Source organism: Miscanthus floridulus, chromosome 10, assembly GCF_019320115.1.
Source record: "Miscanthus floridulus cultivar M001 chromosome 10, ASM1932011v1, whole genome shotgun sequence".
Lineage (NCBI taxonomy): Eukaryota > Viridiplantae > Streptophyta > Magnoliopsida > Poales > Poaceae > Miscanthus > Miscanthus floridulus.
In genome coordinates, this window is record NC_089589.1 from 445,088 (window position 1) to 470,035 (window position 24,948).

General features: G+C 40.3%; 2 protein-coding genes across 3 annotated transcripts; one reads left to right on the plus strand and one right to left on the minus strand.

Moving 5' to 3' along the window:
- Positions 1 to 701: 701 nt before the first annotated feature.
- LOC136486040 (THO complex subunit 4A-like) lies at positions 702 to 21,011 on the minus strand. 2 transcript variants are annotated; one of them, XM_066482810.1, is made up of 5 exons: positions 20,748 to 21,011; positions 20,504 to 20,638; positions 20,236 to 20,304; positions 19,949 to 20,139; positions 702 to 1,052 (listed from the first exon to the last, which is right to left on the minus strand). In XM_066482810.1, the coding sequence occupies exons 1-5, from the start codon at positions 20,931 to 20,933 to the stop codon at positions 860 to 862; spliced, it is 774 nt and encodes a 257-aa protein (XP_066338907.1). In that variant the 5' UTR covers positions 20,934 to 21,011; the 3' UTR covers positions 702 to 859. The 2 variants fall into 2 exon arrangements, with proteins under 2 accessions (XP_066338907.1, XP_066338909.1); XM_066482812.1 differs by lacking the exon at positions 702 to 1,052 and adding an exon at positions 19,247 to 19,327.
- Positions 21,012 to 21,137: 126 nt separating this feature from the next.
- Positions 21,138 to 23,998, plus strand: LOC136486041 (autophagy-related protein 8D-like). Its single transcript, XM_066482813.1, has 5 exons — positions 21,138 to 21,333; positions 21,421 to 21,476; positions 23,139 to 23,191; positions 23,360 to 23,478; positions 23,716 to 23,998. The coding sequence occupies exons 1-5, from the start codon at positions 21,303 to 21,305 to the stop codon at positions 23,802 to 23,804; spliced, it is 348 nt and encodes a 115-aa protein (XP_066338910.1). The 5' UTR covers positions 21,138 to 21,302; the 3' UTR covers positions 23,805 to 23,998.
- Positions 23,999 to 24,948: the final 950 nt, after the last annotated feature.

Below are 24,948 nucleotides of genomic sequence, written 5' to 3' on the forward strand. Positions count from 1 at the left end.
CTGACTGGACCTTGAAGCCACCGTCGACTGAACATACGGTTAGAGCAACACTGAATCGCCAACAGCAAACTCCCTTTCAGTCCTGTGTTTGTCGGCTTGAGACTTAATGCGTTGCTGAGCCCTCTGCAACTGCTACTTGATCAATTGAGAGAAGAACTCCCGGTAGTAAGCCACTGCTCCAAATCAGGTATGTTGCAGAGCTCGAGATTTTGGATATTCCCAACTGACGAGGTGTATAGCCATAGAGCACCTCAAATGGTGATTTGTCCAAAGCTGAATGAATAGAAGTATTATACCAAAATTCAGCAACCGAGATCCATTTACTCCATTGGCGAGGGCAAGAACGGACAGTGCACTAACAGACAAAACTATTAACCTGACGAAATCTAATTTATATATTGACACAAAGACAATTAATAATTCATAATTTTTTATGTAGTTAGACAAGGACAAAAAGGTAATATAACACAAAGACAATTAACAAATTATAAACAAATCACAAGAGAACAAATACAACGTGGCTATGGTGTCACACTAAATAAGGGTCTTAAATATCATATCAAATTCTCCGCGATCTTTTGATGAGCCTATGATACTTTGCTGAATGGATTCATAGAAAGTTAATTCGTAGGAGTATAGATGAAATGTCTACATTTTTTCACACCGGTAAACCGAATTTCATTACCACAGCAGCGAAATTACATAGTTCAGTTTGTGACCGTCTAACCACCCGACATAAACCAGACTTTCCGTTCGAACATATGAACGCGCAGGGAACATATGCAAGAACGCACTCTCCCAGAAAACATTACAAAAGCGCCATAGCTAAAAACCCACGAACAAAACAAAGAGCGTCCCATTACAGGGGCACTAGCCCAAGACAACGATGCAACAAAGCACCCTCTGGAGCCTGCCCTAAGCAGCAAATGGAACCAACTGATTCTCCTCCTGCGGCTGAGACTTCAAATCTTGCTTGTGAAAGAAAAGCGCCGACGTCTTGATCGCCTCCGCTCCTAGGGACACCTGATTCTTCAAATCCTCCTTCAGAAGCCCTGCCCAGTATGTAAGGAAGGAACATATCATACAGACAATCTCAGTAGTAGATTCGATTCTTTTGTTATCAAAGCACACTGCATTTCTTGTGCGCCAAATAGCCCAACAAACAGCTGCTAAGCCAACAGCATGCATACTATGTCCCTGAGGCATGATGTTATTAACCCAAATCCAATACTGGTCCAAGCTACCAGGTCTACAGTCAGACCCCAAAGGGTAAGCTAACAGGCTCCACACATATTTAGCTGTAAGACAACCAAAAAACAGATGATGCCCATCTTCCTTTTCTGTGCAAAACGCACAAGAAGTGTTGCCTTTCCACTTATGTTTAGTTAGGTTATCTCTAGTAAGAATGGCGTTCTGTGAAACAAGCCACATGAAAATTCTGATTTTCAAAGGAATTTTGGCTTTCCAAATTTTCTTAAAGCTAAGACCAACATCATGTCTACTCAAGTACTTGTAAGTGGATTTTACAGAGAAAACACCAGACTTCTCCCAATCCCACTTAGCTCTATCATTACTGTTGTTAGTACTGAAACAGTAGATAGTGTCATACAGCCTTCTCAATTGGTTCTGCAGGTCCTCATGTAACCATCTTCTGAAAGAAGGACGCCAGTTTTTCTTCTTCATATATTCCACCGAACAATCTTGTTCATCACTTATCTCATATAGACCTGGGAACTTGTCTGCCAAGGAGACAAGGCCACACCAGCGGTCATGCCAAAAATTGGTTGATTTGCCATCACCCACTATCATGGACCTACCCCTGGTGTAAACATTCCTCACCTTCAACATATCATTCTATACTGGTGAATTCTTTGGACTTTTCTTCAACAAGGAGACCATCCCCTTTTTAAGATACTTCCTTCTAATGATATCATGCCAAATACCACTCCCATTTTCAGCTTTCCACCACCATTTACACAATAAGCTGATATTCATTCTTCTTAGGTCTTTAATCCCTAAACCCCCTCTGTTCTTAGGCTTTGTGATTCTGGTCCATTTAACCAAATGGTATTTCCGTTTCAAATTTCCCCCTTGCCAGAATTTTTTTTTCTAGCAGAATCCATTTTATCAAGAGTTGAAACAGGAAGCCAGTACATGGACATGGCATAAACAGGGAGATTACTCAGGCAAGAGTTAATGAGCACAAGTCTACCTCCCAGACTTAAGGAACTACCTTTCCACCCATCCAGCCTTTTCATTAATTTTTCACAAATAGGCAATCAATCAGCCACATGAAGCTTGGAGCCAGACACAGGGACCCCCAGGTGTAAAAACTCGGCCTGCGAGGGGTCAAGACCGCCCCCAGGTATTGTACTTAAGAAGAAGATCTTCTCACACAGATCGAGAAAAATCCCCGAACCCTGCCCCATCCATACACAGGGAGCCGTAACCTGTGAGTTGGCCGGCTCTTAACCTATGCTTTGGCTTGGGCCAAACGACGTGATTTTTTTAACCCTAGCCTGAAATTCGCTCCCACGGGGAGTCGAACCCAGGACCTGAGGAGTGCCGCTGAGACGCTCTAACCAGTTGGACTAGAGGCCATTTGGCAGGACCCCCAGGTATTTAATGGGCCAATTACCAATAGCACAATTGAACATGTTAGAGAATTCAAGGCTCTTTGAACTATCCTGACTCACCATAATAACTTCACTTTTTGAAAAATTGACTTTAAGCCCAGACATAGCTTCATAGAAATATAACAGCAGTTTTAGATGGGATGCCTGCTCCTTGTCATCTTGGATACACAAAATTGTATCATCGGCATATTGAAGGACAGCAACTCCATTTTCAATGTATTCAGGCACTAACCCTTTGATTAAGTTGATCTTTTGGGCAAGAGAAATCATTTTGGCTAAGGTATCAGCAGCAATATTAAACAGAAAAGGGGACAAAGGTGCTGACACCTCTACCAGACTTAAAATAGCTCCCATTTATATTATTCACCTTAACACTAACCGTACCCGAACTCATGACCAGCTTGATCCAATCGCACTATTTTTTACAGAAACCCCTCTGCTTGAGACAATCAAAAAGAAAGTCCTAGTTTAGCTTGTCATAAGCCTTTTCAAAATCAAGTTTGAGGATGATACCATCTTTTTTTCTAACTCTAGTGTCGTGTAGAATTTCATGAAGTGCTAAAATCCCATCCATGATGTTTCTATTCTTCAGGAAGCCAGATTGGCTTCAATTAATAATCCTTCCCATAACTTTGTCTAGTCTTAACATCAGAGCCTTTGTGAAAATTTTGTATATGACATTTAACAGACAAATAGGTCTGTACTGCTTGATGTTATTAGCCTCTTTAACTTTTGGAAGCAGAGTTATAATGCCATAATTAAACCTGCCAATGTCCAATTTCATATTATGAAAGTTAGAAAAGAGAGCAACCATATCCTCCTTGACAATATCCCAACAATGTTGATAAAACTCAACAGGGAAGTGATTAGGTCCAGGAGCAGTGTTTTTTTCCATGGAAAACACGGTTTCCTTGATTTCAGATTCAGAGAAAGCTTTTTCTAACTCAACATTTTCTTGCAAAGTAACCATCTCATAAGGGTCCCAGCACCCAGGCTCCATGTGGAGACCAGAAGGTGCATAAGGACCAAATAGCTCCTTATAGAATTGAGTAGCATGGTCCACTAGGGCACCATCCCCTTCAATTGTTTGATCATTATGTTTCAAAGAGAAAATCGTGTTCTTCCTTTTTTTCATTAGCCATTCTATGAAAGAAGGCAGTGTTGTTATCACCCTTCAAGAGACACATGCTATTTGATCTCTTATTCCTGTAACTCTCCTCCTCCTCCATCAGCCTTAAGAGCTCAGTTTGAATAAAGGTTTTCCTATTCAGTTTATCTGCATCAAGAGCAGAACACGATTGATGAAATGTCTACATAACATTGATGAACCTCATTTTTAATCTTATGATATCTTAGAGATTGATAGGAAAACAATAAATGTAAATCTTAGCACACAAATTAACTTCAAATATCCATAAATGTGTTGGTATTCAACACTTACGAGACTCGTTTAATCATGATATATCAGTTCTGGTACACAAGTAATAATCCTAATAAATGAGAATCTTGTTATAGACTCTCATTTATTAGACCCCTATAGCTTTACTGTATTATTAAATATTTTTGAACAATGACATGTTCAATTAATAAGACTTTTGTTAAATTTTATTTTTACCAGTTCAAAGGTTTCCGGAAGGCAACCCTCTCCCTTAGTCTCGCCAACTGGAAGATTAAGTCAGAAGCCCTCTGCCTACTCTAGCACAAGGTGCCTCGGTGACGGTAGCAGAGGTATCTATCCTGGTCACACACATAGTCTCTCTCTCCCCCCTTCCAAGATTGATAAGGGATTCTGCAGTAAGTGAGCCCCACCACATTTCTTAGCAAGTAATATTATTAGACAATTTAGCATCACATGATACTAGAGACCTGAAACTCTACTAGAACACTATTCAGAAAATGCTATAGGACACATGTGTATTTTGTGGTTTGTTGGCACGTGAATTTTCTAGCCGCGGGATGGAGAATGGAACGCCCGATCTATGCTAGTTTTCTGGCTGTCTTTGTGTCTCTGTCATGTGGGGTCTAGATGTCGACGCCACTGCTTGATTTTTGGGAGTCGCACCTGGAGTTGTGTGTCAATTCCCCTCTTTCCCCATTCTCATTTCGTGTCGTCTTCCTCCTAGCGACTCCCTGTTCCCCACGGCGACGACCGGCGATTTAGGATTTGGCGAGGTACGTTGCTTTTGCTTCCTACTACTAGTGAATCTTTGTTGTTTGCTTCCTACTGTTTGTTTGGATTTGTTTGCGGCACGGGATTTTGGCAGTGTGAACTCGGTAGTGGCCGTGGGTTTGGGTGTGGATGTGGATTTGGTCGCTTGCAGGGGCTGTGGCTGTGGATTTGGTTGCGGCATGGGCGGCGCCCGAGGGTGCGTGGTTGTGGATTTGGTCACGGCAGGGGTTGTGGCTGTGGATTTGGTTGCGGCATGGGCGGCGGCCGGGGGTGCGTGGCGCATCGGCTCTGTGCGCAGGGTTCGAGCAGGCATTTTGCGTGGATGTGGAGGTTGGATTTGTGTTCTATTTTGCTGCTTTGGTTTATGTCTTTGTTGATGTTTGTTTGATTAGTGATCTGCATTATAGGATTGTCAATCCCCTATCCTAGTATGCAGGATAGCAACTTCCTCTCGAATTGTCATGTTCGAACGAACAGAGACCCAAGGCTTTGTCTGTCTCTGCAGAATAATTGGGCTAGCTGGCTGCTTTTGGAGCACATGGCGTTTGCTTGCTCTCTCTGATCTCCTAGCAGCAGTGTTCTTCACTAAACATTCATTTCTCTGTTTCCAGTTGGTCTGAATTGCCTAGTGCAGCTAAATGGCTAATTGTAGATATTTTGTTTTCTTTTCTTTTTATAAGAACAATTTGTAGTCATGTGGGCTGGCACTGTGATCTTGTATTGAGTTAAATGTCCCTATCACTCTTAATCGAATGTGCTAGTACTCTTGATATGCTTGCATCTAAGGTTAGAGTAAAAATATATTTCTAAAATGCCACATGTCATGAATGTTCAGTGCCACGCACTTTGTGGTAGGCTAGTAGCATGCTTATAATATCTTTGCAGTGGTCGGCTTGCATGAACATGTAGTGAGTATTTACCAGTAATAATTGGGTGTTGTCTTTGTTTTGATACATTCAGTATGACATAGCAAGGGAGGGGGGGGGGGGCAAGTGTCTACCTCTGAAAAAATCTGGTAATGATTTTGGCACGTGTCCTGGTTGCAGTAGCACATATTAGCTTTCTTGAAAAATTCAGTTACAACTCTCTCTTAAATCTTCCTCCAGGGTGTTAGCGTGGGGAGCTTATATAATTCATGTACTATGCTCTGTTAATGTGTGGAGAACTGGACAGAGGAATATCAGTTCAGTGCCAGAATCCATAGAAAACATTTGGAAAGTTTGTTTATTTTGTATAATTTGTCATTAGACCGGTTAATGGTGAGATCTTTCTGTTGATCCTAGTCTCTGTGCAATTATGGCTATATATCCTAGTCCCTTGGTGTAGTGTACCATATGCTTGCAATTAGATTGGATTGTTTTTAAATTTATCTCAGAATTGCATTTATCTCTAAAATTTTTGATCCACAGTTTGAGTTTGTGCAGTGTTGTGGTTGTGCGCTCTGTTCGCCTAGTCAATAGAGGAAATCGGTGACATGTTTTTGGTTTTACATTGTCTTTTTACTATTCTTACAATGTTCTCTTACTATATTTACACTAGACTGTTCAGTGTAATTTCCTTGACAGGTTGATGTAAGTTGGGGATAAGGCAACTTCTATTCAGTTGGTCTTACATGGTCCCAATTTTACGGAGTGTCAATATGTGTAAGTTTCCTTGTCCACCTTTCTTGTTCCATTTTCAAGCAGTTCTTTTTTTTGTTGAGCTTGTAGTCATTTTCAGATGCTTTGTTACTAGGTAGTGTGAGCTTGAAGAGGTGTGTTTTGAGGTTGCTTTTGTGGAATGCGAGTAGGAAAGGACAATGAGTAGGTAGATAATGTTTTGTTATAGAAACTGAGAAATACTAGGTGCCTCTATTTTCTGAATCCCTTCATTTGTGCATAATGTGGGACATTTGTTTCTGTTATCTGCATTCCATACAAAATATTTGGTAATATTGTTTATTTTGAAGAAATTTGTTTTGCATTTGTGAAGTATGTGCCATATTTCTCTCTGATATCTGTCTTCCATAGAAAATATTTGGATATTGTTTTTTCTGAAGAATTTGGCATGTGTCTTTTTAAATTCCTTCATTTATCTCAGAATTCCATTACCTCAAAAAATATTGTTTTATAGTTTTCAGAGTTTTGTGCACTACTGTTGTTGTTTGCTCTATTCATCTAGTCGATAGACAAAATCAGTGACATATGATTGAATTTATATTGTCCTTTTACTGTATGTTCAGAGGGAGTGTGTTGGTGCACATATATGCTTCTGCAACAGCGACAGCGTATTGTCATTAATTGGCTGTCTAGAGGCGTCTTGTGCCATCAATGAATGCTATTTCTTTGAGATCTAAGGGCAAGTTTTTTACTTACCTTACTCATATATACCCATTTCGGATTTCTTCTTTATATAAACATATTTGAAGTTTCATCTGCCAGGTTTGCCTCTGTTAGTTTGATGTGGGGTTCTCCTGCATTCCTACCATTATTTTAGATTGATATTGTTTTTTTACTCCCTTTTATTCCATATGAGGAATTGGTTTGCCCAGAAATTCATGTGGTATTATAGTACCTTTTGTTTCTTGATATACTTGTTTTGTTTCTTGGTAGTATTCGTGTTTCATAATCCAGCTGTGGAAACATAGTAGCTTTAAGCCTGATGGTGCTCATATCATAAGGGCATCTCGTTGTAATCTGTGTTCTGTTTGAGGTCCAAGTGGGGTAATTATTACAAGTTGTAATTCCTAAAGTGCATTGCTGGTTTCTCTATTGTGTTCATACTAAAGCCTGGTTAGAGGCAGAGAGAGATACACTTACTGACAGATGGTCACAGCCATGCAGTGTCCCCATCTTGCTCTCCTACCTCTTCCTGGGTTTGTGCTTGCACGATCACGATTACGGTGAACCCATCACATAATGAGTGGATGGATAAATAGATCATCTCGGATTTGAGTTCCACGGGGTGACAGTATATGTTTTTTGTTTATTTCCCTTTTTATGATGTTTTCATCTCCCTGAGTAAAGATCTTCATTTGGTCTGGTTTATTGTGGAAACCTAGATGCCATTCTCTAATGGAAGTTGGTCATATGTTGTAAGATGTAACTTGGTAGGCGTTTTGTGATCGATTTTCTTTCCATGTTTTCATGGTTATGCCCCTCTTCAATGGAGCTTTCCATTTTCTTATGTTGCTTTCTAAATCTTCATTGTGCAAAATTAACTCCTTATCAGTGTTCTGTTGGAAGTTCTCTTGTTTTTCAGTATTCTTTGTTGTTTGGTTCATGTTTTTTGTTTGATTCATTGATTTCTGTTCAACACTCTACTTGATGTATTATTGCAGCATAGCTAGTGCAAAATATATATTGTACACCATTGTTGCATTTACAGTGTCTTTATAATGTATTTATAGTGTCATATTACTATATTTACAATGATTTATTCAATGTAATTTTCTTGTCAGAGTGATGTAATTTTTTATCTTTGTCGATGTAATCTGTTATTTGAATATTTAGTGTAAGTTTTACACCTGAGATTTTAAGTAGTATGTGTGCTGAACTCTGTGTAGTGTGAGTTGTCATTTTTTGGTTGAGTTTGTAGTCATATTGAGATTCAAGTGCCGGGTAGTGTTTTGACTTATCTTTTTGGCTTATGTTTGTTTGATAGTTGGATTTAGATCACAGGTTTTGAAATTCATGTGTTTACATTGTCTTTGTACATCATGTGACAATTGGTCTTGCTGCCACAACTGGTTTGGGAGTACTTGCCTACACAGAGGTAACTCTTGGAGTGTTTCTTTTCTTCAGGTGTTGCTTTGTTTCCATACACATCATGTGTGATCTATCCTGCAGATTAATTGAGACTTTGCTACAGTTTTTGGGGTCAGCTGCTGTTGTTCAACTAGTGGTAACCAAGCTCTTGTATGTCGAGGTACATATTTATTTCCTCTCTTCTCTTGTTCAGCTAGTATGAACCATGCTCTTGTATGTCGAGGTGCATATTTATTTCCTCTCTTCTCTTGTTCAGCTTAAATGAGTGAATATTTATTAGGATGTTGCTGTTGTCAGATTCAAGGTTGTTTTTTCGCATTTGTTTGTTCATGATTTCCTTGTAAAATTAAGTTCACTGATATTTTTTGCTTGATCTTTTAGTTGGTTTCTCTCTGAATTTGTTATTCAAGCTTTGAATTGAATGTACCGACTCTGGTTTCTAGGTTCAGTGTGACTCAAATTCTTGGAATTAGATTCTCATTTTTTTTAATTTACAATGTATTTTTTAGTGTAAAGTATTTGCCTTTGTAGATACTTTTTTTAATACTATTGAGAGTACCTCAAGGCCGATGACTACGAGTTGAAAATTTAGCGTACTCAACTGAAGTTTTTCACTTAAGGCTGTTCACCTTATTTTTAGTAGCACCTGAAGAACATGTAGTTGGTTTTCAGAGCTTCTCTTTCAGTTTAGTGTATCAGCTTCATTTTAATCTTTTTTTGATTTAGCAACAGTTTGCTCTGCTTGTCTGAAGGAGTTTCTATCTTGCATTGGCCTGGCTTCATCGACAATCTGTTACAGCTTACTTCCTGTCTCCTCTGTCTCCATCTGTTTTGCAGGTACCAAATACCACTAGCAGCAACTAGCATAGTACAACATTGGTCATCATGTTTGAATTAGAAAACTAGCAACATGTAAATCGTCACTTATGCAATGTCCCTTTCTTGATACAGTTCTATCTAGTATTCATTCATTGCAAAATGGTAACCGTGCTTGGGCTTGTTGTTTTCTTGTCCACTGATCTATAGTAGCCTAAAGTTCAGTCTCTGTCCAGATAGTTTCAATAGAGCAGCTTGTCTTGTTTTTCATATTTTTTCTTCTTCTGAAGAGTATTGTATATGTCTATGTGAATTGTTGTGGTTGCTTGCTCTCTTCATGTAGTCAATAGACTAAATCATTGATATATGTATTAGTTGTAATGCAGTTCTCAATCTTCATTCTTGTGCCGGTACAAGTATGGCAATAGTTCCTTTTGAGTGCCTGTACAAGTATGGCAATAGTACCCTTAAGATATCATTTTTTCAATTCATAGTTTCTTCTGTGATTCTGGCTGCTGCTACAAAGTGTACACCTCTGATTGCTCATCATTTGGAACCTTTGTTGTTATTGCAAGAGACTCAATGTTTGATTCGCTGAGAGAGACATCAGTGCTCCGGTGTGGCCGCAGCATGCACCTGCAGTGGTTCCACAAGGTGTTGAAGCCTGACAAGTAAGTGCCATGCCTACCCTGGTTTTAGATTTTGGAGTTATCTTTATCCTTTGTCATTTTTGTTCAGCTTGTAGTCATATGAGCAGCTGCTCTGTGTTTCTATCATTTAGTGAGCTGCAGGTTTAGTTAGGGTTTGTTCTATAGATCTATCAGAGAGAAGCAATTTGTTTTATGTCAGTATGCTGCTGTTCTGTGACTATATATTATTTGTAGTGAACTATGTATATAGGTCAATATTAGTCTTTCTAACAAGTGATGACAAGTCAATTTTCTGAAATTGCTCCTGCTTATTTGCATGTTTCAGGTTACTCCTCACTGACAAAAGATAGATACTGTTTCCTGAAGCAAAAGTTTGAAAGAATTGGATTGTACATGCATGCAACAACTATTTCACACATCTCTTAGAGCAGCAACTTTGAAACTATAGAGGTACTCTGAGCTGAACATGTGAGCTATTTTTGACAGAATGCAGGGTTCAGTCTTGTATTGTTTTAGGTATGATATTGTGATGTAGTGAACATGTGTCATGCAACAACTGTTTGGGTGCTTTGTATTAGCCGCGGCTGCTAGTTCAATGCTACAGAAAAATATGAGTAGGGAAATAGCTATAGCAGCAGTAGCTTCATACAATTGAGTAGTTTTGGTCCATTAGAAAAATGTGGCTTGTCTCCAGGAGTTGCTATACCATGCGCCTTATATGAATTTTGGAAACTCACATTCATTTCTTTTGTGTGTTGTTCTTGTCCATAGCTGATGTAGTTCACTATTGCTGTTGAACTCTCCTGTTCATGAGAAACAAACAAATTAAACACAAATATAAGTAGTTGCAATTAGGAATAGTGTAAACTGCAAGTATGTAGCACGATAATTATAGTTGTCATAATGTGCAATAAGTGGAATTTTTATTTACCTTATGAGTACAACTGGGATTTACATTGTTTGAATCAAATTTGTAGTAACTTTCAATGCTAATTTTGAAATCTCTTGTCAATTCTTGAAGTCCTTGCTTATGCACCAGCACATGGACATATTGCCTCAGTTTTTTGTTATAACTGTGTTGTCTTAGTGCTTACAAGTTTATATGATCAATGCAGGGCACAAATACTGAAATCAATGAAAAGATTGGTGCTGCTAGTGTATTTAGCCAGGAGTGCAAGAGTGTTGTTTGTCAATATGGACAATAAATCATACATCTATTGTAGAAATGACAGCATGATGCTTGTCTTTTAGCCAAGGAATGGAGAGGTGGTAGGGCTGCCAGCTTTAACACCATTCCTAGCAGCACTGGTGCTACCAAGGTATATGATAAAACTCACAATGTTGCATACAGTGGAATCTGTATTGGTTGTTTCCGCAAACTAGTAATCAGTCAGTGGTGCTATGTTTTTTTCATTTGTGCCAACATACACCTCTTTTTTGTCCTTGTCCTTTTATAGAAAAAAATTGTCTCTTGTGATCTGTGCTAAGACATGTTGAAATCTAATTTTGTGATTTGTGCCAACATACACCATGTTTTTGTCCTTGTCCATTCATAGAAAAAATTGTCTCTTGTGATATGTGCTAAAACAAGTTGAAATCTATTTTTTTGTGATATGTGAGTAGTTGTTTTTATGCTTAGCTTATCCTGACTTAAGATAACTTGCTATTTGTTTTCCTGAACTCATAATATTTTAGTCGCTAGTGCCTTTGTTCCACCCTAGGAAATCATTTCTTAGATTTCTTATGCCTCCAGCGAAATGTGCCTGTGTCAGGCACATTTCTGTGTTTTAGCATCTCTATGTTTATACTACATCTCTGTGTTTTAGCATTATCGACTTGCAGATCAGTTAAGCCTCTGTAAATGGTTTTTGAGGTGCTAGCAGACTTCTCTGAATGTTCTACTTTGTCAGCTTGGTCAAGCAATGTAGTACTCATGCCCAGTAGAAAAGGGATGTGGCGTAGGAGCTATTGAATATCACCACTATGTGTTATATTCATGGGTGCCATGAATGTTGATGCCTACTTTGTCAAATTTTTATACCTGAGACATGATGGTTGGCATCTGTACAGACCATGAAACGTCAGTTGCATCTGTGTATGTCATGGAAAAAAGGCAAGTCTTTCTCTCCTGTATAAATATTTGCAGCCATTCTAGCTGATTTGATGATCTAAGTGCATGTTTTTTGCCAGGTGACTTCAAGGCCAACCACAACCCTGATGACCTATCCCATCCTGCATGATAACATAGGCTTTAACCCTAATGACCTGTAGGAGGTGGTGCATTCGCTGTCGTATGTGTAAGTATACCAAGCAGAGGCTCGAAAAAAACTTTTAGTGTTCAGTTGTGATTTTTGTATGTTTGAGCAGCAGCTCACCATGTCTATGTATTTATTATTATGATTTGTGCTAGCACACAACACCCTGGCATCCACACAAATGGCATACTTACAACAGCTATAATAGTACTGGTGATGGCTATTTTTTGTTTGTAAGAGAATTTTCTCACATATAGAATACTCAATTGGTCACAATGAACAGGATAACAAGTGCTCTGTTACTAATAATATCTGCTGTTCATGAAAACTAGACAAATAAAACATTCAGTTACACAATTGAAATCACCAATAATGTAAATTATAGCTATTGGGCACTGCAATTTTTGTTCTCATCATTTGCAATTGTAGTTCTGGGTATAAATTAATTTAAGCTTGTAACAACCTGTTCGTTGAACAAATTACATAAATTAATTGACCACTAAAATTGACGGCATCCCTCTTTCTGATTGATAAATTTCGCTTCCATCTGTTGATCATCTTTGATTACCATGTCCTCAGTGTTTTGTTGCTTGGTGATCAATGCTACCATTTGTTGTTTCCTTCCTCTTCTTTCTTTTTGGCTTCACCGGGGAGCCTACAAGACATTATTAGTTCACATGAATAAGAATTTTTGTATTTTGATTCAAATTGTATTTGTATGTACTGAATTTTTTTCTGAGCTTCTTTGTTACCTGCACTGTCTGTGTCATTTATTTTCTTCTTTTTCTTCTTTTCTGCTGCCACCATCTTCTTCTTTATTTCTTCTATATGTGTCTTCATTCTCATAGGTTTAGGTGACCTTCTCTTTCTCTGAATCCTTTTTGGATCATCTATTTTAGTATGTGGATCTCCAGTTTCTGCTCCTATAGTCTCTCCTTCTTCATTCCATTGCTGGTCATTTTGTGCTTCACCTATTTGGTGAGCAGGTAACATTCTATCTAAATTGCTTTCCATCTTGTTGAACTCTGCCATAAGGTATTCCATGGCTTCCTCATTTTTTGATCCTTTTGAATTTAGTATTGTTGACTTTCTGGATAATATGTTGAATCTCAACAATGAGCTTGTTGCAACTGTTTCTTCTTCATTTCTTTCAACATGTACCTTCACATCCTTTTTCCTCCACCTGTCTAAGAAGTACTTCTTTGAAATTGTGTTGATTTCCTTTTCAATGACTATTTTTAGGATATGAGAGCAGAGTATCTCATCTTTGCTGAATTTTGCACATATGCAGGTAAATTCTTCTTCGCCTTCTGTTAGGTCAATGTTTACTGTATATCTTCTGAACCTATGAACCTCCTGAATCTGGTTACTTTTTTGCCACACCTTAAATGTTTTTTATCTTCGGTTTTCCTATAGTTCAGCCTTGATGTTGCCTTCAGTTGTAGCTAGAACTTTTTGAATATGTTTCTGTTGTATAGCTGTTGTGCCTGCTGCTCTATTCTGTAGCCAAATATAAATTCCTTTGGCCTTTTCTGCTTGCTATAACTGTCCTCCAGCCTTTCTGCTCGATTTATGGTATCAACAATCTAATTGTACTCTTTCAGAAAGCTAATGATACTATAGGTTGGCCCTACATTGTCTTTGAACCTAGCATTTGTTACCTCACTCCTGGATGTGGTTTGTATGAAAGGGAAGAAATTATTTTTGTAGTAGACCGGGATAAACACCTTGACATTCTTATTGTAGCATTTGGTCTTTAGGTGGAACAAGCAATTTATGTGCTTTGTGTTTATGAAGACTTGCTCTATTGCTGATTTCATCGCCATGTCTTGGTCTACGATGATCGTTTGATGGTGTTTTCCTCCCATTGCTTCAAGGAAAGTTTGAAATACCCACTTAAAAGTGTCCACTGTCTCATCATGCAGGAAAGCACATCTGAAAAGGCAACTTTGCCCATGTCCTTTGATTCCAACAAATGGTGCAAAAGGTAAGTTGTATCGGTTGGTCATATATGTCGTGTCAAAACTTACACATTCTCCATAATCTGCATAATATTTCATAGAAGAACAGTCTGTCTAGAATAAGTTTCTCACTCTCTTGTCCTCATCTAAATCAAACTTGTAAAAGAAAGATAGATCCTAAGTTTGTTTCTTTCTAAAATAATCCAGTACTTGTGTCATATCTGATCCTTTAACTTCTCTGTTCATCTTTGTCCTATAGTTGCTGATATCTTTTTTTTCATCGGTAGAGCTGTAAGCCCCCCTCTCAAATACGATAGAATAGAAACCATCTTCCTATTCGGAATATTGTTATCGTTCAGAGTCTTGATAAGTTCTTTTTCCATTTCTGTCATATACTTCTAACTAGAAAATAGTTGATCCCTGTCTCTAGGGCATAGCTTGTGATTATGCTCCAAATCAAGAGTTTTAATCTTCCATACACCTTCTTCTTTCACCATCATAACAAAAGGACAATCTGACTTCTGCTAAACATTTGTTTTCCTTCTTCTTACCGGTTTCTTTCCAACATCCTTGTCTACTTCAGCTTCTTCTTGCTCTAAAGATTTTTATTTCTTTTCTTTGACGATTGCATCTCATTGTTACTTTGACTATCTCATTATTTCTCTTCTTACTTTGAGTTCTTGTCGTATGTGTTATGGCAACTTGAAATCCTGCTAGAAATACATAGAAGTTGAAGAAATGGTGAGCATCATGTCTAGTCTTAAATTCTATCAATAGCTGTGGGGTGTACTTGCTGTTGATTGGTGCATTGTTGCCTTCAGATGCTGCAACCTGCTCATTTTTTACGAATTGTTCAATCTCTTTCTCCGTCAGTTCCTAGCTGTCATTTACATGCTCATTATCATCTGTTATAGCTAATGTAATATCTAAACTTGTTGGTTCTGTTGCTATGATCCTCAAGTCATTTTCTCCCATTGTTGGTTGATCATCTTGATTTTCATGCTGCATCTATAAATATATTAGCAGCAGTCTTAGTTTTTGAGTAATGTCATTTATAATACAAACAATTTTTTTTCAGTGTGGACTGGAATAGTTGAAGAGATCATTTTTTATGTACCTCGTCAATGTCCATGTTATTGAATACATCAGTTTGCCAATGGTATTGTTGAATTTCAGATCTATCATCATTAGCTATGCTTGTCGTTGCTCCATCATCATCAGCGACGATTGCCATTTCTCCATCCTATTTTTGCAAAGATAAGTTTTACTTTGATGCCAGTACATATTTGTATTGCTTATAAATGTAACCAAATTGACTCAGCTGTTTGTATCTACCTCATATGACAACCTTGACTCTGATATTGACCAGTCAGTTTGTGGTCCAAAGAATTCCATCCAAATCTTTAAGGCTCATATTCTGTTTTATTTGTTTGATAATGAGAATGGTTACCATTTATAATATAACACAACTAGTTTGACAAGCATATATAATATAGTTTTATCTCATTCCTGTCATTTTCATGTATCATCTTTGTTAATAATCCTTGTATCTCTTCATGTTGCTGCACAGTTTATAATGAAGCATTGAAATTACAGTCCTTTTATGCTGAATTTACATTGCACATATGTGTGTAATTTGCATATGTTTGAATTGTAATTTTTGTATACTGGTATTTATAAATTTTACCTGCGTATTCTAAGAGTTCATCATCTGTTCTAGCATAAGTTCAGTATAGCCTCCCTGCATTGAAATATATTTTAGTCCAAAAACAACCTTTTTATCTTGGCTTTCCTGGGAGTAAGCAATGACTTTGCTCACCTTTTTGTATCTGTAGAAACGGTTAGTGGAACAATTTGTGCCTCCAAATACTTAATATGGAGCTGACTGCACTGCCTTCATTGCTTCTGTACCATGTGAGTTCATTGATGTTGGATAATCATCAACTCTGCTTGTTGTCATATACTTACTATTCTGCTTCATAAAAAAGAGAGCACCTGAGTACTTATTTTGCTTTTTATCAGATCTTCTTAATTTTTCATTGCATCTATGAAATGTGTTTTTACCTCAAGTAATTGATCAAACTGGACTGGTGTTTGTATCAAATGCATTAGGGAACCAAATGAATGCTGCAGCAAAATATAGAATTCAGTAGTTGACATATTTTCATTGTTTATGACTGCATTTTAAATTAGGAGTTATTTTACCTCATACATGTCCTTGGTGTTGACATCATTGTTGCTGTATCCTTGCACTTTCTCAGAATTCTGAATCTGATATTGTGGCTCTGACATTTGCTTCTGTCTTGTACCCTTGGTTGCAACATCCAAAAATATTTTTTTAATCAGTATAGTTGCATTAGCAACAAATACCAGTTGCACTATTTGAAATGTGCAATTTGTTTTTCGGTATTATGTATTTTTGTTTCCTGAGTTCCTTAATTTGTGAATCTGTAATTCTGATTCTTGAATTTGGTTGCAGCAAATACTAGCAGTCTTGGATTACATCTTCATGAGAAAGTCGGTGTGCTTACCTTGGCTGTTGAGGTTAGTGGTTCCCCTTCAATCTGTTGGTTGCTTGCCCCTTTTCTCTGCTCTGCTTGCCCCCACGCACGGGAGATCTTCATCTTTGATCTGCTGGTTGTTTTCTCCGTTCCCCTGCTCTGATCTCCACGCAGAGCAGATCTGATCTCCACGCAGATCCTTTCCCCTGTTTTCTTTGCTTCTTTCTCAAATATACCTGTTATATTCCTATGGAATTCCAGTTTATTGGGCTTAAGGGCTGCTACATGTTTAGTGGGCCACTCTCTTTCATCTTAGTTATTGGGCTTTTCAATTGCACAGAACTTATATCTAACGAACAACAACAGATCTGGTCTACGTGGACCTTTTTTGTCTGATGAAATTTGTGTGCTAGCTTCTCCTAAAACACATGGGTTTTTTTCCTGTTGTAATTTGTGTGTTTTTTAGGCAGCCAACAACCATATGCTAGCTTTGGCTGAAACACATGGTTATATAGTAGATAGACTCAACACAATTATTCTTCTCCTCCTTTGGCCACATTTCTTCCGGAATTCTCACATATACACTGCAGACAGTGGTTGAGGCACAGTCCAACCTGACGAGTACAGTTTGAATCATATTCGGCCTGTTCGCTGGTTGGTTTCTGGGCTGGTTTGGGCTGGCTGGTGCTGGTTTGTTGTGAGAGAAAAACACTGTTGGCTGACTGGTTTGGGCTGGCTGAAACCAACCAGCGAACAGGGTGATTATCTTATTCACATTACACAGCGAAACTATAAAAAAAACAGCTTCAACAATTATCATGTGGTACTAACATAAAGTGGTGGATTTTTAAATGTATAAAGATAAAATTTGTATTACATGACTTACTTTCGCATTTGCTACCAGCAGGCAGCGGCTTGTTGCAATCACTTGCAAGATGAACAAGCTTAACCGTGCTTATTGCAGTTTCGTCCAAGGAACTGAGCATGCAACATACACAGACCATGTCTACTACTCCGACAAGTTGACGACATAAGTCAGTAGGAGGGACATACTTGCCAACATTTGTGATGGTTTTAAAGCATATATCAATTCACATGTGCTGTCGTGGGCTGCGTGGCGGCCGCGCTGTCGGTCGTCATCATCATGGGGCGCCGCTACGATCGACCAGGCTCCCATGGCCTTCACCATCACGCGCCTGGTGGAGACCTTCATAGGCATCTCCTGTGCCGTCCTGGCGGACCTTGTGTTCCAACCAGGAGCGAGGCCGTCGGTGCAGGCCAGGGAGCAGCTCGCCCGGTGCATCGCCGCGACTATTGAAGAGGGTGCAGCAGGAGCTGGCCCTCCTGAGGAAGTACGCCGCGGAGGCCGGCAGCGAGCCCACCTACCTGTGGCTGCCGCCGTTCCAGGTGGCCTGCTACGACAAGATCCAGGGCAGCCTCGGCAGGATGGTGCAGCTGCTGCAGCTCTATCACCAGGCACGCCGGCACCAGCAGGTGGACGTGGACGATGACACCAACACCAAGACCAAGACCATCCAGCAGCAGCCTCGCCTCCACATGCAAGCCAGGTCGTCGATCTTGAGGCTGGGACTGCGGCTGGTGGGCTGGTGGCGTCGGCTGCAGCCGCTGCTACAAGGATGACGAGGTGCTGGGCTCCTTCCTAGCGCAGGCACGAGAGGCAAAGCTGCTGCTGTTGAATGACGACGACGACAGCGTGCAGCAACCAGAGGAGAGATTGTTGCTAGTGTGCGGCCTGGGCTCCATTGCCCTGTGCATGGGAGAGATCCTCAAGGAGGCCCAGCTGCTGGAGGCGCACATCCTAGACCTCAACAACCTGCAACTCGCCACTCACTGATATAGAGTTTAGTTTAAATTGGTAGATCCATACATATGCATTCTTCTACAGAATACATAGTAAAATCTCACAAATACTCCTTTCAGCTCAAGGGATTATCTACGAGTTGAAAAACAGAGACAGGTTATCAAGCAATCAACAATGCCACAAACTCTGGCAACTCGTGCGAGACCCGACTGACTTGTCCCCAGGCTAACAAAATAATCATGCAGTTGAACTGCACAGCGGCGACATCCAACATGAAATGTGACAGAATATCGTTACCATGCTGTATATACTCCATTACCATCTACAAGTTTGTAACTAAGAAGCAACCAAACCTACAATGGAACAAGCGTCAGCTTCCTCTCACAAAAACACCTCATCTCGCAATTGCTTCCATCCTCTCCATTTCATCACCCAACATGTTCACAATGCAAATTGACCTTCCAGATTAATACACCCGCTCATGATCCGATACATTATACTATGGTCAGCATCTATTCCTACAAAATGAGACACAGGAAGACATACTGGCCACTGCCCACCACGAATGCTGTGCCAGAATCATTTAGCTGGTTTCCATTGCTGCAGCATGGTACTTGTCCAAGTCTGCGTCCAGATCTTCAACAGAAACTTTCTCACCACGACCCTCTACCCTCCCCCTCCCCCTCCCCCTCCCCCGCCCACGCCCACCACGCCCACCAAATCCACCTCTGCTCTGAGGCCATCATCCAGCACCACCTCTTCCAGGCCCACTGCAAAATTTCAATGCTGGTTTCTTACTCCAGATCTTTATAGAAGAGAAAAAAAAACACACACTAGGGTGCAAAGCATAATCAAAACTGTTGATTCACATGACAATGCAATCTTAGATTTAGCAATCACAGTAACTGAGACTCGGTTCCGATTCCATCACAAATGTCAGATTTCGCACACACTCCCAAACCACTCGTTTATCATGTGGAGGCAACATTTATGAGCATTAGTTTCCAGGAGATTGTCAAATGTGAACAAAAAGCTTTTAGTATCATGGGTCCTATATATACTTCTGTCACTAATCTGAGCATGTGACTTATATCTAGTTATTCCCCACATGACATAAAAGAGATGTAGCTTTTTGTTTGTTCACCCGGGAGTCTTAATATGAGTCCCCAGATAAAAGACAAATAATCCCTGCTCTGCTTGCACTATCAGCACACCTGTGTACTGTAGAAACCATGCTGCAGAGTTGAAAAGAGCATGCATTTGTGGAATGATAGTGAAGCTAATGACTGAAAAGCAGCACAGTAGTCTTGGAAAGCAATGTTTTGCAGGTGCTATTTCATCAGGGGAGAAAAATACACTGCATATGGCAAAGAACGATGGTACTAACTGACCTTTTGAAAGGCAAATTGAAGTTTCCAGCTGGCGGATTGAAGGAGAAGATAGCAGTTGGTGGCGGTGGCGCCTCAATGTTTGTCCCAATGATTTCAATCTTCATAGGTTTGCCATCAAGCTGCACATTGTTGTACCTCTTAATGGCAGCTAGAGCATCAGACCTTCTAGAGAAGACAACCTCTGCAGTTCCCTGCCAACGTTGAGCCACAGTAATTAATGAGCATTTGAGGCTGATGAGACAGAAAAGAGTAAAGAGGATGGGCATCAAAATTCAGAAGTAATCTACCTTTGATCTTCCACTCCTGTCATAGTTGATAGAGTAACGCTTGATATCACCATCATCAGAAAAGAGTTCCTGATCAGGAAAGGGAGGATGAGAATGGTGCCTGGGTAGGAATAGGGAAAAAAAAAAGAATGGTGCAGCATAGCAAAATAGGAGGCCAAAAAATCAATACAGAAATTCGTTTGTTTCCTTGCCGTAATAAGCAACACCGTACTATCAACTGATGAATCAGATGTACCAGCACTGTTTATAGCAAGAGAAGAAGAGTGACCTTGATGTCGTCGTTGGAGACGCCGTAGTCGAGGTTGGAGATGTAGAGCTTGGTGGGCTCGTCGAGGGCGGACACCATCGGCGGGCGGGGCTGGGCGGCCCTATATCCAGCATAATCCATAGGTCGCACAAGTGGCTACGATTCGGTTAATCAGTTCAAGTGATTAGGGTCGGTTCGTTCAACTTCAATCAATTAGGAGCAGCGGCATGGAGAGGGTGAGGAGGAAGGGATCTCCGACACTCACCTTGAAAGAGAAGGTTGCGCGGCGGAGGTAAGGTGCTGCGGCAGCGCGGGTGTTGAAGCGGCGTCGCGGCAACGTGGGTGCGGGGACTCCGCCTCTGGAGGCTGGGCGTCTCCCGCCGGGGTGTTGGTGGGTGCTCCTGCTCTTGGAGATGAGGTCGTCGAGAGACATGTCGAGGGCGTCGGCCATGCTCTCTGTCTCTCTCTTCTCCGGCGGCGGCGGCGGCGGCGGCGGCGGCAGCGGTAGGAGGGAGGGAGGGAGATGAGCCGCGACGACAGACAACCTAGTTGCGTGCGTGGGCTGCTGCCTGATGTAAGTTGTTGGATGGGCCCCATGGCTTAAGTTGGGCCTGGTCTTCTTTTTCCGGGAACCAGGCAGCCCAGCCCAGCCCAGACCAGACCAGCTACAGCTTCAGCTTCAGCGCCCCTTCCTTGCTTCCTCCTCTTCTTTCCTGTTCATCCCCCCATCGCGGCGGCCGATTGGAGACGGAGAGCAGAGGAGATTTCATTGACGGACGGAAGCAAAAGCGATCGACGATTCGATACCATCTGATCCGCCATGAAGCCCTTCAAGCAAGAATTCAACTTCGGTCAGTAGCTCTCAGTCCACATCTAACTCTGCAGTTTACTCAATTGAGTAATTCGATGATGCATGCATGCTTGGTGTCGGGGTGCAGATGAGAGGCTCCAGGAATCCGCTGCCATGATCGCCAACTACCCCGCCAGGATCCCCGTATGTGGAGTCTCTCTATTCCCTTTCCTTTCTCCTCTCTCAGCTTGCTTGCCTCTGCCTTCCAAACCCTAGGCGGGCAGGGCCTGAGCCTGACTCAGCTTCTCTCCTTTTTGTTCGCGTCGCTAATCAATTATTGCTATTATTACTACTATACTACACTAGGTGATACCTCGCATGTTTGAACAAATTAAAATGGGAAATGTTTTTGGATGAAATAAATTGCATGGCAAATAATAAATTATAATACAATTAAAAATAATGGTATTATACCACATAATTATGCCAACCATCGTACATCAATGAGCAGAGTTCGTACACACTGGCTATATAACTAACATGTGCTTCTTATATTCAGCATAGTATAGTAGCCTACTTAGTCCAACTCTCGTTACATTTTTTTTACTTCACCTGGGAAAGAGAAACAGGACAGTGTAATAGTATAAAAAGAACCAATAATAATTATCACTAAAAAAGGCTGCATGGACCCTGCAAAGAAAGACCTAACTGATTTTACAATAGATAGACATTAGTACTCAAGTAGCTCCCTATTGAGTTTGATACATGATCTTAGCAACTGAGAGAGAACACGCTAGAGAGGGAGGGAGAGAGAGAGAGAGAATGCTAGACCTCTGATGCCACAGCATGGCAGCGTGTGCGTCCACCGATCTTACGATTGAGTCTTACTGTAATAGAATGTAGATTAATTAATTACTAAGAAACTCATCAATAATCCACTACAAAAGAATAAAGACGTTGACAATAATGGCGGAGAGAGTGAACGTCAGGCGGTAAACCATAACATGCATGCATCAGTTAGCTATTGGATTAGAAGTGCATATAATGAGGAAAAATAATGGATGTCATGATTGCTTAGCACTTTAGCTTGTCAATTTAGTGGATGAATTGGCAAAATGAAAAGTGAGGAGACGATTTGAATGAATCAGAATAGACAGCAGTGCTGGGAAGCAGAAGAAGATGAGGGCGGCATCGCTGCATTGGGCTGGAGAAGTGATCCTAGGTGATGACGTGGATCAACATGGTTACAAAGAAATAGAAGTATACCCTTAGTGGGTTCCATCTATATAGGTTACGTAGATAGATTACTACTCGTAGTCTTAGTTGATACTGCTCTGTCCTCTCCTTTTCCACATCCATTCATCCTCTACACGTTAATCAACCATCATCATGTGTATGTGGATATTGATTTACAGAACCAAACAGCACAGCTGATTTTAGGATACAGAGAATTCCTTTGTTGCTCACGCAATTCCTAGCCTTTCGGATTTCGGAATTCTAAAAGAAATCCATGTCTTTCTCATGCTGGGGCCTGGGGGTTCCTTCAGGGTTTCATCTTATTTTGTTTATAATTGTGCTGGTCTATTCAGGGTTTCAGTTATGTCCACCATACTCCTTGCAAATCAATTTTCTGATGCTCAAGGGTTCTTACATTCATTCATGAGTGTCTTGGAACGTTGTAATTTCTAATCTAAAATCATTGATAAGTTTTGGGTACTCAGAACAACCGAACTGAAATTGATCATATATATCAACCTAAATTATCACCTACATTTTTCTCTGCATTCCCCTTTTGCCCTTTATCTCTGTTTGGCATCTCTTGCTTGATGAACATGGCAGTCCTGAATTAGTAGCTTCTATTTGCAGGTCGTTGTTGAAAGGTTTTCAAGGAGTAATTTACCACAAATGGAGAAGAGAAAGTAAGTTGTTACTCCCTTTTGCCCATTATACATTACTATATATGGATTTGTGTGTTTCATTGGCATTGATTCCATGCTGCTCGTAACTGAAGTGTAACAGTATCCTCATTGACCATTCTCTTTGATTGAAGATTGAAATGTAGCAATACAAATTTATTTTTGGTGCAGGTACCTGGTTCCCTGTGACATGCCGGTTGGGCAGTTTGTTTTCATACTACGCTCCAGGCTGCACCTATCTCCAGGAACAGCTCTCTTTGTGTTTGTAAACAACACTTTGCCCCAAACAGGTGAGATTGTTGTTCATCAATATAATATGCTGTCTGTCCTTTGATAACTCTCTGATCCCTGCTGAAGCTCTAGACATTTTGTCCGTTGGTTGTAGGCTTGTATTACGGTAGGATCGTTGTTGTAAAAGGTATTAGGAGCTAGAACTTTAAGATGCAGAAGGTCGAAACTAGACATTTCGCATAAGTAGAAATGGGTTGAGCTGAATTGATAAGTGATGATGCAATTTTTTCCCACAGCTAGCCTGATGGGAAGTGTTTATGACTCGTACAAGGACAAGGACGGCTTCCTTTACATGTGCTACAGCAGCGAGAAGACATTTGGCTGACCTGACGAGCTCTAGAAAGTTTCTTTGCTTTGCAGCCAGGTAGCCCATGCTGCATGTGTAAATGTGTTGTCTTTAGTCTGTGTATAAACATTGTGCATGTTGTTAACTCTGTACATATTCATATTGTGCTACTCTGTATTTATGTGCGTACTAAAAGAAGTACGTCTACCATTATCATTCTGGTGTGCCTTTCAAAATAATAATAATAATCATTGACACCTCGGATGCCGGCTTCTTCACGGCGGCAGCGATGATGCAACTCCGACGAGACGATCTTCAAAACGTGGTTGCCGTGCAGTGCATGGATCGCAGCCGCAAAATGATCGGATCCCCCCTTGTGGATTTTAAGTAAAAGACTACAAAATGATTGGATGACATGGACCACGGTGATCGAGGGGCACTTGCGATTTCGTTGACATACATATACTCGGAGGAGCTAGGGAGCTCGAAATGGATGCAACTCAGTTGCATCACCAACAGGGCTAATCCTGAATTATATTGTGGCAGGACAGATTCTCAGGGAAGGGTCAGCTGCTTTAACACTGCTCATATTGGTTCAGATTGCAGCAGTAGCAAAAAAAAAAAAGAAATATTGGTTCAGAGACAACAGATCTGTTCAGATTGCAGCACTACCCCCCCTCCCCCCCCCCCCCCCCCCCCCCCCCCCCCTCCCCCCACCACCAAAATGAAATATAAACACTGCTCATATTCAGTACCAAATAGCATTTCTAATTGTATTGCAGCAGAAGGAACAGATAAAAAGGAAGAAGCTTGATAAGAAAAATTTTAGTCTATTTACACTAAAATTTATCCACAGTGAACTGATGATAAGAGCTTCTATACTGCAATCTGAGGCTTCTATACTATATTTTTTGCTGAATTGATGAATTTGGAAAATGCTATGTGTGTGGATGCTTTTATTAGCATACAGCTTATTTTGCATACAACTCATGATAAGAACTGAATTGATGAATTTGAAAATGCTGGGAATTCATAGCAGTGTATGATTTCTCCATCAGTACGATAATATCTTAGCCGCATCACGAGAAAAAAAGACTATGAAAGATACAGTTATGAGAACTTTTCTATCGTACACTCGTTTTTGTCACTCTACGGGAGCCACTCTTACTAAAATTGATGCTTA

Bases quoted from the DNA above. Each gene is read 5' to 3' on its own strand.
- LOC136486041 (XM_066482813.1), top strand. From the start codon at position 21,303: ATGAAGCCCTTCAAGCAAGAATTCAACTTCG. The intron at 21,334-21,420 runs GTCAGTAGCTCT...GTCGGGGTGCAG, and splicing joins CAAGCAAGAATTCAACTTCG to ATGAGAGGCTCCAGGAATCC. The intron at 21,477-23,138 runs GTATGTGGAGTC...TTCTATTTGCAG, and splicing joins ACTACCCCGCCAGGATCCCC to GTCGTTGTTGAAAGGTTTTC.
- LOC136486040 (XM_066482810.1), bottom strand. From the start codon at position 20,933: ATGGCCGACGCCCTCGACATGTCTCTCGACGACCTCATCTCCAAGAGC. The intron at 20,639-20,747 runs GTGAGTGTCGGA...ACCGAATCGTAG, and splicing joins GCGCAACCTTCTCTTTCAAG to CCACTTGTGCGACCTATGGA. The intron at 20,305-20,503 runs GTCACTCTTCTT...TTTCCTGATCAG, and splicing joins TCTCCAACGACGACATCAAG to GAACTCTTTTCTGATGATGG.